Raw genomic sequence first — 18,684 nt, 5'->3', positions numbered from 1 at the left:
GAATTGAGACTTTTGATCCTTGATCTTATGTTCCTGAATTGAAATATCTATGTGTATGTGTGTGTGTGTATGTATAATATATATTATAATTTTATTATATATTCTATATAATAGATCTACACACAGATATGTATATTCACAATGCTTTTTAAAATTTTTATTTAAAGAAAAGATTATAATTGTAAGACTTAAATGAACTTTTCTTGACTACAACTTCCTCCTACCAGAACTGAGAATAAAATGCTGTTTCTTGGATTCAGACATTTTCCTTTCGACCTGTGGCAAGCCTAATAAAATAGTGCCAGAATTGTCAACATTAACCACGTGTATAGATGCTTTATTTTTGTAACATTTCTGCATGAGGAGCCTTAACCTGCTATTTCTTAGGCTTTGTCTCCTATAGGTGGCATTCAAGAAACTGACCAGGTCTCTAATGATAGCAGTAGATCCCATTTCTGTCTTCACTTGAGATGATGTACCTTTGACAATAAGGGTCAGCAAAGTACCTTGAAAAAAATATTTACTCAACAGCAAGATGGCTGGGAGTTGTTCTGTTGTGTTACAAGTGCTGGTAAATAAATCATGAGGAATAATTTTTAAATACAGAAGGGTGTGGCTGTAGCTAGTAATGCTGATGAAAATCAGAAAGGGAATCCAAGAGGGTCCCAATAGTGTTAGACTTTTTAAACAGTAAAAGCTGTGTAGGAATCCTTCTGTGAACCATAAAAATAATAAACGCTGAGCCCATTGGAACATAATCTCAATCAGCAAGATGCCACTGCTTTCCAGATTTCCTCACAGGGCCCTGCTAATTCCATGCCAAAACTGGCAGTGGATTTCTTCCTTCTAATCTCCCCTAATGCCTTATTCGATTATTGTCACTGCTCTCCGACCATGCACTGTCCCTTCAGACTCTCATTTCCCAACTGAGTCAGTCAGAGGAGGCTGGGTGTCTGCAGGACATAATCTAAGACCACAAACCACCTTGTTCCACGTGAGAAGAAGGAAACAAGAAAGAAGGGAGTCAGGGGAATCCTGCAAATTTTTTGGCAACCTCTTTATCTGTTGGATTACTGACTTGAGGCAAACAAGGAATAGAGATATGAAGGGTTTGAAAGATTTCTCCAGTTGATTGGCAAAGCAGAGCTGGCTAGTAGGGAGGACGACGCTAGGAGGAGGGTGAATTGTGCATTTCAGTGCACTGCAGGATGGCGTCGCCTCTGCCCTGGCTGTGCATTATTCTGTGGTGAGTAAGATTCTTTTTCCTGAGTTTTCTTTTTATCTCAGAGGAAAGGAAAAGTGTACATCCATTGGGTGACTCCTATATCGAATCATGAAAGAGGCCAGAAGTGGTGTAGAATGTATTTGTAACAGGGTGGAATAGAGTAGATAAAACGTGTTCTCTGAGTCTGGGAGTAAGGGTCATTGACTCTCTACTCACAGGCTAGAAAGTGCCCTAGGGAAACTCGAAGATGAAGGCAACTTCTACCCAGAAAACGTCAGTCGGATCCTGGACAACTTGCTTGAAGGCTATGACAATCGGCTGCGGCCGGGATTTGGAGGTAAGAAGCTGCATCTTTGCTACACAAACACCTGTAGTCTCCTTCCTCCGTTTCTGCCCCTTGAAGACCCAGAAGAGTCAGAAATGAGGTAGAGGGAAGGGGCAGGGGCAGGGGCACGGGAGAGAGACCATGTGTATGTTCCTATCCAGTCTCTGCCTCATCCACCATTAGTAGCCTTGTTCAAGTTATTTGAACTCTCTAAGCCTCATATCTGAATTGTTGTGTGGGTATATGATCAATGTTTGCCTCATAGAGTTGTATGAGTGCAAAATGAGATTATTGATGTAAAACAGTTTTCTTAGCATTTTCCCATTAAAGCCATTAATATACATTAATTACTATCATTTTCATTAGAACAAATCTAGCTTCTTTCATTCCTTAATGTTCTCCCAATTGACTAGAATACATTCAAAATAAGGCCACTGACATGAGTTTTCAGAGTTGAGAGACTGAAGGATCTACTGGAATGCAATAGGATGCATTGCAGATACTAGCTGTGATAAGGGGTTTGGCAGTAGAATGCTGAGATCAATCCCTTTAACATCAGTAGTGATAATTGTTTCATCCCTCTGGGCTAATTTCAGGTGCTGTCACTGAAGTCAAAACAGACATTTATGTGACCAGTTTTGGGCCCGTGTCAGATGTGGAGATGGTGAGTGAGTTCTAAGTGAGTTGGGTATTTTCATTTCGGGGAGGATAGTGGAGTCCCAAAACTAATGATAATGGGCATGGCCGCCAAGCTTGGCTCCAGATTCATGACACAGTATGTGTATTCATGCTGGGAGGGCATGACCATTAGAGCAGATTCCTGGCTTAATCTTCACATTTCACTAAGGGCTTGAACATTTTAAGCTGAGGGACTTTTTAAAATTATGTCCTCTCTTCCATCCACATACTATGCACTAATTCTTCCCTCCAAAGAGAAGAGTTTTTTCCCCTTCTTTGTGAAGCTCTAGCAAATTTATTGGAGGAGGAAAAAAACCCACACAGATCCTATTCCACATAAAAGTTTATTGAGTATGTCTATGATACCTAAAACATAATTGTCTTTTGTGGAAACATCATTATCAGTATGTTTTATTAAAACAGTAAAGAGGTCATTTGGAAAGGCTAATGCTCTCCACCTTTTACATTGAGGGTGGACCAGTAGGTGTTCTGGGGACTCTGTTCCAGGTACAGATGGCTGTAGCATTCGTAAGAGGGTATTTATAGTAAGACGCAATGAAAACTTGAACTCATCTTTTAGAACAAAGTGTATCCTGGTATTCTTGTACGGTTCTCAGGTGGCATTTCTCTCTAAAACTGAAATGTAAATACGAATGCTGAAGTAAACATAACTGTCTTTAAAGAGGTTCATCATTAGGTTTCATTAGGGAAATGTAATTCTAAAGAAACAGTTATTGGAGACTTTTTCATTTTCTGCTTTTTTAAGTTGGCAAGAAAAGACGATGTATAGAAAGAATAAAGGAAGGAGTAAAGGAAGAAGAGAAAGGAATGTGGAGGAAAAGAAGGAAGAAATAACATAAGAAAGAAAGGGAAAGTGGGAGAAAGGGTTTTATTCAAGAGATAAATATCTTACTATAAAAGGAGAAAGAGTCAGCATTATTCAGAATCCTGGATTATTTTAGTATCATATTTTCCATTCGTGTTCTAAGCCACTCCAAGTATAAACAACCACAACAATTTGCCATTGTGTTGTTGAAGTCTGGGTATTCTTAATATTCTATCTTACGCTTGTGTCTGTTTTTACAGTTTATTTGTACAATAGATCCCTATTACATCCTGGGTCATTATTGGATGGGCATATTGCTTGTCAAATTATATTTTTAAAATGTAATCACTACTTGTCACAATAAGTTTCACAAAGGAATTTATATAGTAGGCAAAGCAATTATTGGCAATACTTTGATGTAATTGCAAGTTGTTATTTGTTATTGACTTTTGCAATAGCTCTTATTATAATTATTAAACATTTCAATGTTATTCATAAAAGCCACAAATTAACTCATAATTTTGATTATACATACTTAAATGATACTCTCTTTAGAATAATCATGGTAACACTTGTTTTTATGTTCCCTGAGAACAATATAAAATAATTTTGATGTGCAGCTATAGTGTGTTTATCAAGTAAGGTTTATCTATGTGTGGAATTTTACTGAATGTTACTCTGATGCTCTGAGATCCGTTTGAGGGTGAACGAGGTACAAAGGGTAATAGTTAGACTAACCGACGGTATAAAGGCCAGCCAGCACAAAGGCAAAACTAAATATTTCCATAATCTATTTTCTAGATTAAGGAGGACATATTGATAGATGGAAATGTGGATGACTGGATAGATAAAGAGGAAGAATATTAAGGAAAGTCAAGGTGGAGGAGGGAGGTGTAAACATCACAGCACTATCTTTTATAACAATACAAACTTTAAGTTTGAGAACAATAATAATTACTCGCTAAAATTATAATTTTGTGAGAATTATTGCCATAAAAATTTGCTTTATTGCTTAAGTTTAGAGATTGGGTGTATAGGCTAGTGAATAAACTATTCTTAGCGAACTGTCTTTCCAGCCTGCGCGAATATTTTATTTTCTCTTAGGAGTATACGATGGATGTTTTTTTCCGCCAGACTTGGACAGATGAGAGGTTGAAGTTTGGGGGGCCAACTGAGATTCTGAGTTTGAATAACTTGATGGTCAGTAAAATCTGGACGCCTGACACTTTTTTCAGAAATGGTAAGAAGTCAATTGCACACAACATGACAACTCCCAATAAACTCTTCAGAATAATGCAGAATGGAACCATTTTATACACCATGAGGTGAGGTTTCTCCAATTCTATTTCCCCCGCCTAAATGATATGTCCATAATACTAACTCAGAAACACTGATTTCAATGTTCCTAGGCTTACCATCAATGCTGATTGTCCCATGAGGCTGGTTAACTTTCCTATGGATGGGCATGCTTGTCCACTCAAGTTTGGGAGCTGTAAGTTATAACAGGCTTCTGAGAGTCAAATAATACATCCAAAATATGTAATTACTTGGTTTTAGCTGATACTGGAAATCAAGGAAGAAATATAATCATGACACTATCAGTGTGGTTCTAGGAATATACTTAATCATTCTGTCAGTCTCATAAATTGAGGGTTTAGTCATCAAGATTAAAGAAAACATTTAATACAATTTATGTTTGTATTTCCTTTTTTATAGACAATGTGCACTTTGAAGGAAAAAAAGACAACTCATCAAATTCACTGCTATATTTAATTTGTTTCAAATATGTAGATGCTTATCCCAAAAGTGAAATCATATATACATGGAAAAAAGGACCACTTTACTCAGTTGAAGTCCCAGAAGAATCTTCAAGCCTTCTCCAGTATGATCTGATTGGGCAAACAGTATCTAGTGAGACAATTAAATCTAACACAGGTAAGAATTTGACCAAAGGATGGAAATAATTCCGCAAGATGACTCCAGTGCACATTTTCAAAACATCTTCTTTTTCCTTTGCCTTAGCCATTCTCAGCTAAGCATGCTGTTTTGAAGTGATGAGTAGCTTTCCTTAAAGTTGATTTTGCAACCAGGTGCATGTAAAGATTTGTGTGGTCTTGGAATAAGTAGTTTTTTATGTATATGATATAAAGAACCCTACTGAAAACAATGAGCTGATGTGTCTCTTTGCTCTGTCATCTGCTGATCAAGTAGCTTTCTCGTATACTGAAATGTACCTTTGCTTGTTTTCTTCCAGGCAATGTTAATTTAAAAACTGTCAAGATTTATATTCAACTGCATTGTTTTTGCAGACTGTCAGCAGTAATAATACTGATGTATGTGTCTTCCACCAGGTGAATACGTTATAATGACAGTTTACTTCCACTTGCAAAGGAAGATGGGCTACTTCATGATACAGATATATACTCCTTGCATTATGACAGTCATTCTTTCCCAGGTGTCTTTCTGGATTAATAAGGAGTCCGTCCCAGCAAGAACTGTTTTCGGTATGTCTCACATTTTGTACTTCACGTACGTTCATCTTCCACCTTTCATTGCTTGTATATTTTGAGTAAATATTCACACCGGTGCACTTTTTCAATCTACAAAGAAAGTAGGTTCCTGTTTTATGCAGACATATGTATCATGCAAAATCACTGTCATTATATCACAAGTTGTGTGGTGAATCAACAAAACATTTGTCTCAGCGAGAATTATGACTGGTTTCCTATGACTTTCATGTGTCCTATTTGCAGTGCTTTATCTTGATTTTCTTTGTCATAACTGAAGAAAAGCAGAAAGGTAAAAACTGCATGTAAATCCATGAAAGCAAAAGATTAAGATATTGAACACAGGAATACATAAGTTGTATACCCCTTTTATTAGGTTGAACCATATATAATTGTCATCTCATTAATTTTTTATGATTCAACCTACATATTTAGTTCCACTTATATATAGAATCACTACTAACTGTGATAAAACAAAATTAAATAATAAGAAAAAGAGCTTTAACTGGAAACATCAGTGACAAACTCCAATGTTTTTCCTGGGTTTAATGATTATAAATTTAGTAGTCTGAAGATAGACTTGAATTAAATAGAAATCATAAATCTTGATTTTTTTAAATGTACTATGTTAAAATAGATCTTTTTGAAAATTACTAAAGAATACCAACATAATGATGTCGACCATCAATATTATACATCTCCTAATTGTATAAATTCCCCAGGTCATAGTTCAAGAAGGAAAACTGCCAGCAAGTGAGTGATAAATTTTATCTTCTAATGAGTAAATATTATACCTTAAAATCTAGCTAGAAATAGAATCAAATTAGGTAACCTAATTTTATGCTAATATTTATACCATATTTATTTATTAACTGTTATTTAATATGTTAGTTGGTAAAACTGATCTGAAATTCAAGTTTTTTTTCTTTTTCTTTCTTTCTTTTTTTTTTTTTTTTTTTGAGACGGAGTCTCGCTCTGTCACCCAGGCTGGAGTGCAGTGGTCCGATCTCGCTCACTGCAAGCTCCGCCTCCCGGGTTCACGCCATTCTCCTGCCTCAGCCTCCCGAGTAGCTGTGACTACAGGCAATGCCACCACACTGGGTAATTTTTTGTATTTTTAGTAGAGACAGGGTTTCACCGTATTGGCCAGGATGGTCTCAATCTCAGGACCTCGTGATCCGCCCGCCTCGGCCTCCCAAAGTGCTGGGATTACAGGCGTGAGCTACCTCGCCCGGTCTCAAGTTTTTTTTTCTTAAGTGGTAATAATTTGTTACAAGTTCTCTCAAGCCCTAAACAACTAGAAGTATTTACGACTTAAATTTTACAATAAACTAGTTCAATTCAGCAAACTCAAAATTTTTTGAGCAATTATAATGTATAAGTCACTTCACTAAATATTGAAAGATATAGAAATGATAATACTTATGATAATAATTATGAACAATTATAATACAAAATATATTCGAAATATTAAAAAATTACTTTGCCTTGGTAGAGTGTTTTATCTTCTCTACTGACACATTCTCATTTGATTTTGCCATAGGATTCCCAGTACTAATATTACATTTCCTTTTCTTTTTTATTTTAGGGATCACCACTGTTTTAACTATGACCACTTTGAGCATTAGTGCCCGGCACTCTTTGCCAAAAGTGTCATATGCCACTGCCATGGATTGGTTCATAGCTGTTTGCTTTGCTTTCGTCTTCTCTGCTCTTATCGAGTTCGCAGCCGTCAACTACTTTACCAATCTTCAGACACAGAAGGCCAAAAGGAAGGCACAGATTGCAGCCCCACCTACAGTGACAATATCAAAAGCTACTGAACCTTTGGAAGCTGAGATTGTTTTGGTAATTGTTTATTTTTTCTACCGTTACCTACTGTAGGAAAAAGCAGCCTAACTAGTGTTAAGAAACAACTAAGTGTCCAAAAGTAGTGTGAGTTGAGCACAGTTTATATAACTGTACTTTCAAGAGCAAGGCCAGTTTCTGTTCCAACTTCACAGAGAAAAGCTAAGGAACAATCCTTCATTTATCTTTGCTCTAAACTTTGGGCATTCTTCTTTCATCATGCTCACTTATGCTGGCAGATTCCAGGCTCTCAGAGGAGACTAGAAAATTCTAAGCCTTTAGATGTTTCTGTTGAACAGAATCACTTATACCAACTAGGGGGAAAAAAGTAAAAGAAAAAAAATGTTTTTTCTAATGAGGTTTCAGAGTCTACAGGAAAGAAACAGGGACTTCTATGGAATGGACAATTTTTGTTATAAATCTGCTTGCTGCTTTATTTCAAGAGGGCAAGGCATCTGTGAATAATGAATAATAGATTCTCTGAATGTTGAATCATAACCCAAGAATTTGATTCATATTAAAACATTTTCATATTCGCATTTGTATATTAAATATATGTATATCAATGAGCTTATATTCAATGGCTTATATTCAGTGGGAAATAGTTATAAATTTATGTTAAATTTGCTGTGGCTAAGCTCTGGTACCCAGAGGTTTTTGAATAAGAAACAAATGGTAACATTAATATTTTAAGGACCATTAATATGCCCCCAGATTTCAATTTTGCATAAAAGTAAATTATAACAACAATTAAGCTGCACATTCTTATTTTAGTGGATAATAAAACTGATTGACAGGCATAAATTTTTATTTTAATACAAATCTTAAAGAGTAGCTCTAAGAACAGGAATATTGTGCTCTGTGAATTCAAGTAAGGCAGATACTTTGAACTGAAATTTTTTTACAACTGATCAATTCTAGTAAGCACTTTCATATCTGAAAACGATGTGCAGCCCAGTAATCCTCAGTTTAACTTTATGATGAAAGTTTTAAAGCTATTTGTTTTTTACTTTTCAGAATCTGAGGCACTTGTTGACTAAAAAGGTGATCATTTTCTTATTGAAATGTTTGTCTTTGATAAACTAAGAAACTTATTTGAGAATTTATATTTTCTCCAAGAAATGAGAAGCCATCCCCATAATATGTAGAAATATATAATTTAAGGATTTGTTTTTATTAGCCCTCATTTAAAAAATAAAGATAAAAGAAAAAAAATTCCGTTCGGCGATCCAGTTTAATTACCTTGTTTCACAAGTGGAAAACACAGTCTAGAAGAGGGAAAATATAAGTTTCTAGTTGGTAGAAAATCTAGGAATTGATTTAAAAACTTTGTATAAGCCGAGTGCAGTGGCTCACACCTGTCATCCCAGCATTTTGGGAGGCTGAGGTGGGAGGATCACTTGAAGTCAGAAGTTAAAAATCAGAATGGACAACATAGCAGGCTGACTCCCATATCTGTAAAAAATTAAACAAATTACTCAGTGGTGGTGGCATATGCTTGCAGTTCTACCAACCAGGAAACTGAGGCAAGAAGATGGCTAGAATGCAGGATTTTGAAGTTACAGTGAGCCATGATCACGCCACTAAACTCCATCCTGGGCGACACATTTAGATCCTGTCTCTGTAATAATAATAATAATAATAATAATAATAATAATCAGAAGAAGAAGAACCTCTGAAATCCACAACATTACAGAGGCTGAGGCCACCCTCCCCAATAATTCCTTAAAAACTGAAATATATGAGAGTGCATACCACAGGATAAAACATTTTAAGAATATAGTTGAGTCCCAAAATTCTTCCTTTGACTTAATAATATATTCTTTATATATATGTAGTTTGAAAGGTCACCAAATATATATTTTTTTACAGAATATCCTAGTCTGCAGACTTGTTTCACAATGTTAAAACCATTTTTTGTCATGATAAATTCCAAATGTTTCTGAGAATTTTTTCATGTTTGTAGAAATAAGTGGTTCTGTTACAAGATATCTGTATGCATATAAGTATGTAATCTATATATTGTCCATAGGTCATATACATATTAATACATATCTATAAATGAAAAAAGTGCTTATCAGAATTCAGCTTACCAGTTTCTTATTTGTGTAATGTAGTAAAAGTAAAAAAAAAAAAGATGGCCAGAAACAGAAAAAAAATGGATTGATTTTGAATATGCTCATAGGTCAGATATTGAAATAAAAAGAAAGACCAATATTTTTGCTTTACCTTTTTTGAAACATGCAGTACTGAGAAGAGGATGATTTCGAATCCTTGGAGAAAACATAATCACCCCCTCAGGCTATTATTTTAAAGGTGTAAGTTATTAATTTAAGATGGAATTTAAGATCTCAGTTTTTTATATAAACTGCCTCCCGTAAACCTAAAATAGTAACATATAATGAGTAGGTCCTCTGGGAAGCTAGATTTTTTTAAATGGCATATAAATAATCTCCAAGTACTTTTTTCCTGCAGGTAACATTTATTTTTTCTTATGAAAAGTTGTATTTCTGAACCTGGTTTTACTTAAAATATTTTAAAGCAATACATAGGAAAATTTTAATTCTAAAAGGCTGAAGTATAAAAATAAACATAAAAACAAAATGACCAAATCAAACAATGTAAACCTTGAAGATATCAAAACTAAATATAGGTGATTACATAGGACATTTGCATTACATTTGTTCATGTCAAACTTTGGCAAGTTGTCTTATATGATGTAGAGGAACAAACATAAATTACACACTTACAATTTATACTACACAATGGTATATTTTGATTGCAAGACATTTTCTTCCAAATACCATGACATTTAAAAATACCTATTCAGTTGTAATCAAAACAACATTATTCGAGTAAGTTTGACATTGAAATAGCACACTAATGTGGTAAAGTTGAAGTGAAATTAAGTGCTTGGATATTTCATGTGATTCTATGTTGTATATTTTAGTATGTTCATTGCTTTTCACAGGAAACTACTTACAGTGAATGTGGGTAAAAGTTTATTCATTTTATCACTTTGATTCTGACCTTAAAACATAATAATAATGGAGAAACTCAAGCATTTAAAATCTAGATCTCAAACCCAAAAGGACACCTTAAAGCTAAATCTTCAGAAATGCTCTGTAGACTAGGACACCTTAAAGCTAAATCTTCAGAAATGCTCTGTAGACTATCTTTCTGTTTTTAAGACATATGGAATTAGATATTTTATTTTCTATTAACTATTTCTGGAAAAGAAATTGTCAACAGTGTTTATCCCACTTATATGTGATTTTTTCTTAATGTTTTTATCTGGTATGCTACCTTAACATTAGAGAGTTATTTATATCTTCATGAGTTTCAGAGCCTATTAACATGTCTGAAGTATACCTGTACCTATATTGTGTGTAAGATCAACTTTGGTCCTTGATTTCTTTTGGCATAGTTTGCTAGTTTTCTTGTTATTTTAGAGGTCTATGCCCTCATCACTACATTCCTGACAGTCAATCACTCACCCATCCCCTCTGCAATCCTTTGAGCAGTGTCATTACTCTCAATGTAGCTTCTCTTCTTCACATGGGTGTGATGCCTTTTGTAAATTATATAACACAAAATTGACCAAAATTTCATTAGTCAGGACAATTAGTGTATTTATGTTGATTGTATTATGTATTCATTTCTTTTTTTTCTTTTCATCTGACACCTATTTATTGACTACTTAGGCATTCATTGAATTATTCATACTATATATATTTGATAAGTGCCTTTATGTGCCAGGCCTTTTGTAGAGTGTTGAGGATATATTAGTGAGTGATATTGGAGGGCCTCTTCCCTCATGGAGTTTCTGGTACAGCAGGAAGTGAGAGAGAGCAATGAGCTTTAATAATACCTTGGAATAAAGCCTGTCGTTAGAGATGTATAGTGAGCTGCAGAAGAGCCATGCAAAAATGTCTTACTCAGTCTGGAGGGGTTTTCGTTTTTAGCAGAGTGATGTCTAAGCTCAGAACAGAGAAGAAATTAGCCTGGCTGTGTGCTGGAAGCTCTAAGCCAGTTGCTACAAACTTGGGCATAGAGAGGACAATAAGGTATATACTCTTCCTGTGCTCCTTTTTAAGGTAGTAGGGTGCACTGGGCCATTACCATGCTGCTTTTATCTGTGTAGAGAGAGGTGAAGAATCGAATACTGAAAGGTTTACCTTTTCTACTCCAAATATTGCACAAATAAACGGAGTCTTGCTCTGTCGCCCAGGCTGGAGCAGAGTTTTTTTGAGTACTGTCATTACTCCCTACAATTAAGGACTGAATTAAGACCATTAAAGACTCTATGTACCAGAAAGATCACAGTGCCCTTCTTGGTTGTGCCATTGTACGATTTATGGGGCAGGCAGGATGCATTAGATGAGGGTTGTAAGTGGTTAGTCCCTTCCCCATACCTTCTATCAAATCCCCACCCAATACATCATTATGAATCCTCCAAACTTTCTGATATGTTTTCTAGACATGTTCCCTAGTACCATGAATCAACTATTCAATATATTGCTGCCAATAAGCTGCGTGTCTGTAGAAATTCTGGAGTCGTGTCTGTGTTCAACTCTACCAGCTGAACACAAACACAGGAAAACCCAACAGAGTTCTAATTTTCCCCATAATGATTAATATGATGACTTTTGCAAACTATCAATACTAAGTGTTTTCAAAAAATATTTTCTCTTATTTGTGTTGTCCCTCTTTGCTTTTTCTAAAAACAAATGCTTGGTTTATCCCTTAGTAAGGCAGTCCTGGTTAGAGTATCTTTTTAAATGGTGGGAGCAATAGGTTACCTCTCAGACCTACTGAGACTCATTGAATTACATATAAAAATTTGTCTAAATACTTCCCAAAACACTTTTTCCCTCTGTTACATAGTTGATGGTCATAAAGTCCAGTTTGACTTAAAGTACCTTTGCAATATGGCATTACTTGAAACAAAGCAGTGCTCTATAAATACCTAAAGCAGGATGGCACTCAGCAGCAGGGGAGCCCTGCAAAAATTCAAAACCACAGGCGTTCCACTCAAAACAGTGACAGCCTCAAGCTGAGCCCTCATCTGGACTCTGACAAAAGCCTATTTTACCATCAACTGAAGCTGCTATGCTTACAATAGAGCAGGCAGGACTGATGCAAACCTGTAGCTTAAACGGCTCACAAAATTGGCTTTCTTTTCATTTCAGAAATTCAGCGTGTTCCTTCTAAACTAATGTCCAATCCACTTGTGCTGTCAATTGCCAGTTATTTAGCAACCGATTATCCAGATGCAGGGTAGCCAGGCCTCTTGCATTTCCCTTAGCCTATCATATTTGCTGCCTGTTAGAAATTCCCCCAATCACTCCTGGGCAGTGGGACACTTGTGAATCTAAGTCAGTGATTTCCCATGGGGAACTATTTCCCCCCAAATATATTTGGCAGTGTCTGGAGATACAACTTGAGGTGGAGGTGGCTAATGGTATCATGTTGGTAGAGGCCAGGGATGCTGCTCCACATCCCAAGACACAGAGGAGGGTCCTCCATAACAAAGAGTGATTGGCCCCAAAAGGTCAGTAGTTCTGAGCTTGAGACACTGTGCCCAAAACGCTAAAGTTGATAGGAAGTATAGCATAATAATTGTTGAGAGTGTGGTCTGTGGCATCAGAGGGAAATTGAATTCAGATCCTGCCACTCATTACCTTTGTGAGCTTCCTGCTTAAACCTCCATTTGCTCATCTATCAAATGAAGATAATATGACATTGTGGGTTTTTTGAAGAAATTCATGAAATAATATTTGAAAATTGCCTTGTAATGCTAGTCAACAATAAGCATTTAGAACTGGTGCTTATAATGTAATATAAAACCATATTGAAATACAATGTAACATAATCATAGAACTTTTCACCCTTCTCTTTGCCTACCTCCTCCAACAAATCTTGGGAAATGTTTAGATTTTTTTCATTTGTTGATTCAGCATTTGTTTATTAAACAAATACCGAGTTTTAAATATTTGCTAGACACTGTGGAATGCTCATACATATGAATAATGTGTCTTCCACCATTGAGGAGATTCCATGCTAGGAAAGGAGATAAGGCACAACAAAAATAATTATACCTACAAGAAAGAAAATGATAATATCTACAAGAGTCATAATAACTAGGCAGAAAAATGCATAAAGGCTGGAGTAATCAGTGATGGTAGGTGTTAATGAGTTTGGTATCAAAAGATGTATGGGAAAGATAAAAATGGGTGACAGGTGGATGTTATTTCAGACAAAGAAGAAATAAAGATATGTGAGTGGTGAGAATGAGAAGCAGACGTATTTTGAAAATGATTTAAAAAATAGATATAGCTAAGATTCCTGAGCAAAAAATATATGTATATATGTATATGTGTGTATATATACACACATATATGTTTGTGTATATATCTTTATATCAGGCATTTTTCTTAAATTCTTAAAAATATAGGAAAAAACGTACATGTTAAGTAATATTTGTCCTTGCCTTCACAGATAGAAACTTGAAGCTTAGAGAGAATTAGAGTCTATGGCACTTAGGAGGTGTTTAAATCATATTGCACGCAATTAGTAGCTATGAGACTGTAATCTAGGGATTTCTGACTCTCCTTGTTCTCTTAACTCCTAGGAAACCCTCCACAGAGATTGTTTGGGGAAGTAGATGAGGACAAGGGGAATGCTAATGTAGGAAACCTTTAATTTCAATATAATTTAATTTTAACTTTTTAATTTAAGTAAAATTACAGTATCCATTTTACTACAAATTTTTCATGGTGTTTGGTTCTGAATGGTACTTCTGACCTCTGGACCATGATTATTTGGGAATCCCCATTAAGTCTTTTATGACACTGTGACAATGCACAGATTCACAAATAACTGCCCCCACCACATCTCTAAAAAACAGGGGGAGAATAAGCAAGGCTTTACATTTTTATGGTACTTAATGTTTTATAGTCACTGCTTTATTCCAATGAACTAGGCATGTCTTCCCTCTTTCTACCTAAAATAGAAAAACATGTTTCAGACAGATAATGCATGCTGTTAAAAGTCAAAATGAGTGTAGAAAGAAAATCTGCTCTGAAGGCTGGCTTCTTTCTACTCTATCATGATTCTTAGAAATGTTTGCTAGAGGAAAGTATTTTAGTGTTCCATATGTGGGAGGAGGATGGCTCTTTTTGGAGGATGAAACAGTGACACCTTTTGCTCTTTCAGGTAAAGAATATTTTAATACTATATTTAATAGGTGAAAATTTAGAGTCTGAGAAATATGATAGAAAATTCTTGAAAAATGGTTCTGTGTTCTCTAGGAGAGGCAGCATGCACTGAGACAGTTACTCTGCTTCTATCCCCACACAGCCTGATGATTCTGGACACAGTAGTCCTCAGCTATCATCTATTTTTTTTTTTTTTTTAAGATGGAGTCTTGATCTGTCCCCAGGCTGGAGCGCAGTGGCGCCATTTTCGCTCACTGCAATCTCCGCCTCCCGGGTTCAAGTGATTCTCCTGCCTCAGCCTCCTGAGTAACTGGGATTACAGGCACCCGCCACCAAACCGGCTAATTTTTTGTATTTCTGAGATGGGGTTTCACCATGTTGGCCAGGTTGGTCTTGAACTCCTGACCTTCTGATCCACCCACCTCGGCCTACCAAAGCTGGGATTACAAGAGTCAGCTACTACGTCTGGCCCATCTGTTTTTAATAGAAAGTTTCCCTCATCTCCTCTTCAAGAGCAGCATACTAGCCCTCCTAATATTTTAAACTCTCTTCTACCTCTAAGACCTATGACTAATTTAATTCTGTACCACAGAATTAAGTACCACAGTTCTGGGCCAATAGATAAGAAAGATAGCCCTTGGTTGGAATTTACTGTGGTTCTTTTCAAATCAAATCTTGACTACGCCATTTGTTTTTGCTCTTGTTAAAGAAACAGATTTCTCCATGGCCCCTAAAAACAGTGAACCTAAGCTCTCTCTATGAGAACTATTATTATTTAGATACCCAGTAAGTTTCATGGCAAACCAAATAACAAAATCAGGAAAGGGAATATAGAAAAGAAGTTTTGGAGGTTGTTGTCCCTGTAGTCCAAATGTCACCACATCGGCGGGTCATTTTGGTCCTGTGGTTCAACCAGCAAAGGGGAGGCAGCTGTCTTATCCTGTTGCCGCAGTGTTGCTGGCTAAAGCCACGGGAGTTTGCCCACGTGGGTCACATACCCTGCCAGGCAGCAAAGTGGTGATTTTGCTGCCAGTGAGGAAACAAGGCCATTTTACAAGATCAGGGGTAATGCACAGCAAGTGTTTGAAGGCAGAGGCCCAGCAAGGACAAGCTAGTCACAAGGAGGGTGATCGTTACAGGATGTAGACAAGAAAAGATAGGAATCAGAGGAGGGCCCCCTAGACACCAACAGCATGAAAGGCATCTAAATCAAACAGAATTAGAGTCTCTGAACTAGGCCCAATACTTGAGAATAAAGATGAGAAAAATGTTGGAATGAAACAGGCACTGAAACTGACCAGTGGAGTTTATTGCTAGCGCTGCTGCCATCATGGACGAAGCATTTCCCCTATCTGGACCCTAACCTCACTTGCCAGTTATTGTGTTAAACATCCCATTCAAGACTGTAGTTGATTGTCTTATGATTTCAGTGAAACAGGAGGTTTAGTGATAGAAAGAAGCATATAACAAATCTGAGTTCAGTAAATGAATCATTTTTAGTGACTGAGGATAGAGAAAGACCAGTTAGAAAGTTCTGAATGGGAAGTAAAAAGTGTACAATATAGAAATTCTGAGCTAAGAGGCAGGCATATTTCAAGGTATGAACAGTCATCCTACTCAATTTAAGGATATTTATTCTTTGTCACTGGCCTTTGGCATACATAGGCTAATTTTATTTATTTTTAAAATCTTAGCTGATTCAAGCTTATGACTGTGCAAAGATGAGAATGTAGGCTGGGAATGTGTATAGAAGAATGGTTTTAATAAACCAGGCTGTAATTTTTTTGTACTAATTGTCTACATATTCCAAATTGGAATTCACCCCTCCTCCCAAAACACGCCATTGCCCAAACCCATTGCCCTACAGACTACTGCACAACCAGGGGTGGCTATGCCTCTGCAACCTGGCTCGTCCCTCCCTAAGGATACAATGCTTACCATAGTTATATGACATGAAATATGCTTTGTGTTATTTGCTGATGTATTGAGTAATAGAATGTCAGATGGAAGCAAGTAAATTATTTTACAATGTATTTTAAGCCTTACTTGGAAAAGTAACACCATCAAATACTATTAAGAAGTCATTGATGTTTGACTTTACATAGAAAGTAAATCATCAATAAATAGTTGCCAATGGTGAAAGAATGAATAAATAAGCAATTAAGCAATATCTATTCTTTCATTTGGGCTTAATATTTGTCTTTTTTCCACAGCATCCTGACTCCAAATATCATCTGAAGAAAAGAATCACTTCTCTGTCCTTGCCAATAGTTTCATCTTCTGAGGGCAGTAAAGTGCTCACTAGAGCGCCCATTCTACAATCAACACCTGTCACGCCCCCACCACTCTCTCCAGCCTTTGGAGGCACCAGTAAAATAGACCAGTATTCTCGAATTCTCTTTCCAGTTGCATTTGCAGGATTCAACCTTGTATACTGGATAGTTTATCTTTCCAAAGATACAATGGAAATGAGTAGCAGTGCTGAATAGCTTGCAGCCAGGACAACCTGAATTCTCTACGTTCTTGTTTCCTGTTTCCTATATTTTCTTAAAAAATAGTATTGAGACTTGTGTAGATGCTTTTCAGAACACGAAATCAAATTGGAAATCTGTAACGCAGCTTCAGTAAGCATGTGTGGGCAAAAAAGCAATAATCCTACTCCTCGAAATAGAAAGTTGAAGGTTGCTGAAAAATATGACTTTTCTTATGTCAGAAAAAAATTTTGTGAGGATAAAATGGGTTCAAGATGAATCTGTCAACCTTTGTCTTTCATTGTTCAATATTTTTAATCGTCACTGTGAATAACATTTACCACAAGGCAGATAAAATAAGAAATGCTGACACTTCCAAAGGTTGCCTTAAAATATGTTTATTTTGGCTTAGTTCCCAAGAGAGCAAAATATAAATACAGTCTAAATTTTTATCAGTAGGTTAATACCAGCATGTTGGAGGCCTTTATGCTAGTAAAATGGCTTTCAGTGGCATTGTAAAGCCTATGTTGAGCTTGGCCATTTGTTTTTAACCTCGCTGTGCTCTTTTACCTCAATAAAATGTGGTGTTTGTATACATATAAATTATACATAGCTCATAAATTATGTATGCATATGTACATAGCTGTAGTTGGACTAAAATTCAGTGTATTTTATCCTACCAAATTCTCCTTTTAAAATAATACACTTACTATAATTCTATGAGGTTGTAGAAAAAAGTAGTCATTATAAGGAAGCGTTATATATTATGACTGTGGTTATCTCTTGTGTTTTCCACATTTCTAATTATAACACTAAATAAAACAACAATTAACATGGTTCTCTGGATCTGTTTCATGCACCTAGAGAGACTTTCTTTAGGTGCGGAGAAGCGAAGTGGTTACCTCCACCCCAATGTTATTGCCCCTGATGAGAGGTAGGAGAAATGGGATAACCAGGCTCAGTTACGTAGTGCTGATAAAAGATTTGAATTTATATTCAAATAGTTCATCTTTCCTCTTTTCCTGCTCAATCAATCCCATTCCTTCCTGATGCTTCGCTCTAACAGTATTTCTCCCACATAGAATTGTTATAGGGAAGTAGGAACTAAGAGTAGGAGAAAGCATGTGGTATGATTTGTCTAAATGGACAAACCCCTGATTGGATGTTCCTGGGTCTTAAACATCACAGAGATCACCTTGAGACCAGAACCCAGAAAAAAAATTTTTTTAATACTACTACTCTTACTTTTACCCAGAAAAATGCAAACATACTACAGCTAAACAACTTTAAGTTTAATTGAAAACGCATTCTACTAAGTGTGAGGAGACTGAGGTGTCTGTGCAACTTCTGTATCATTTAGCTCCTTGGCCCAATATCTTTGTTTTTGGGAGACTCAGCTGTATTCTCATCTATAGAACGAGGGAGCTGATTAGATGTTCTTCAAAGACCCTTTCATTTTGAACCATGTATGTTTGTTTCATTATTATTATTTTCTATCTAAATAAAATTGGTATAATTATACAGGGTATATTAAATAATTAAATGTCAGGTGAGTGTTAATCATCTTATATGCTAGGTCACATT

At 36.1% G+C, this 18,684-nt stretch overlaps 1 protein-coding gene across 1 annotated transcript; it reads left to right on the top strand.

Moving 5' to 3' along the window:
* The first annotated feature begins 769 nt into the window (after positions 1–769).
* Positions 770–17,936, top strand: GABRA6 (gamma-aminobutyric acid (GABA) A receptor, alpha 6). Its single transcript, XM_011966664.1, has 9 exons — positions 770–1,246; positions 1,444–1,562; positions 2,147–2,214; positions 4,159–4,379; positions 4,464–4,546; positions 4,846–4,989; positions 5,406–5,558; positions 7,150–7,409; positions 16,843–17,936. Exons 1-9 carry the CDS (start codon positions 1,209–1,211, stop codon positions 17,116–17,118), a joined length of 1,362 nt encoding a protein of 453 aa, XP_011822054.1. The 5' UTR covers positions 770–1,208; the 3' UTR covers positions 17,119–17,936.
* The last annotated feature ends 748 nt before the right edge of the window (positions 17,937–18,684 follow it).

Source organism: Mandrillus leucophaeus, unplaced genomic scaffold (assembly GCF_000951045.1).
Source record: "Mandrillus leucophaeus isolate KB7577 unplaced genomic scaffold, Mleu.le_1.0 Scaffold77, whole genome shotgun sequence".
Taxonomy (NCBI): Eukaryota; Metazoa; Chordata; class Mammalia; order Primates; family Cercopithecidae; genus Mandrillus; species Mandrillus leucophaeus.
The sequence above is the reverse complement of the archived record's forward strand: the minus strand, read 5'-3'. Positions and strand labels throughout refer to the sequence as shown.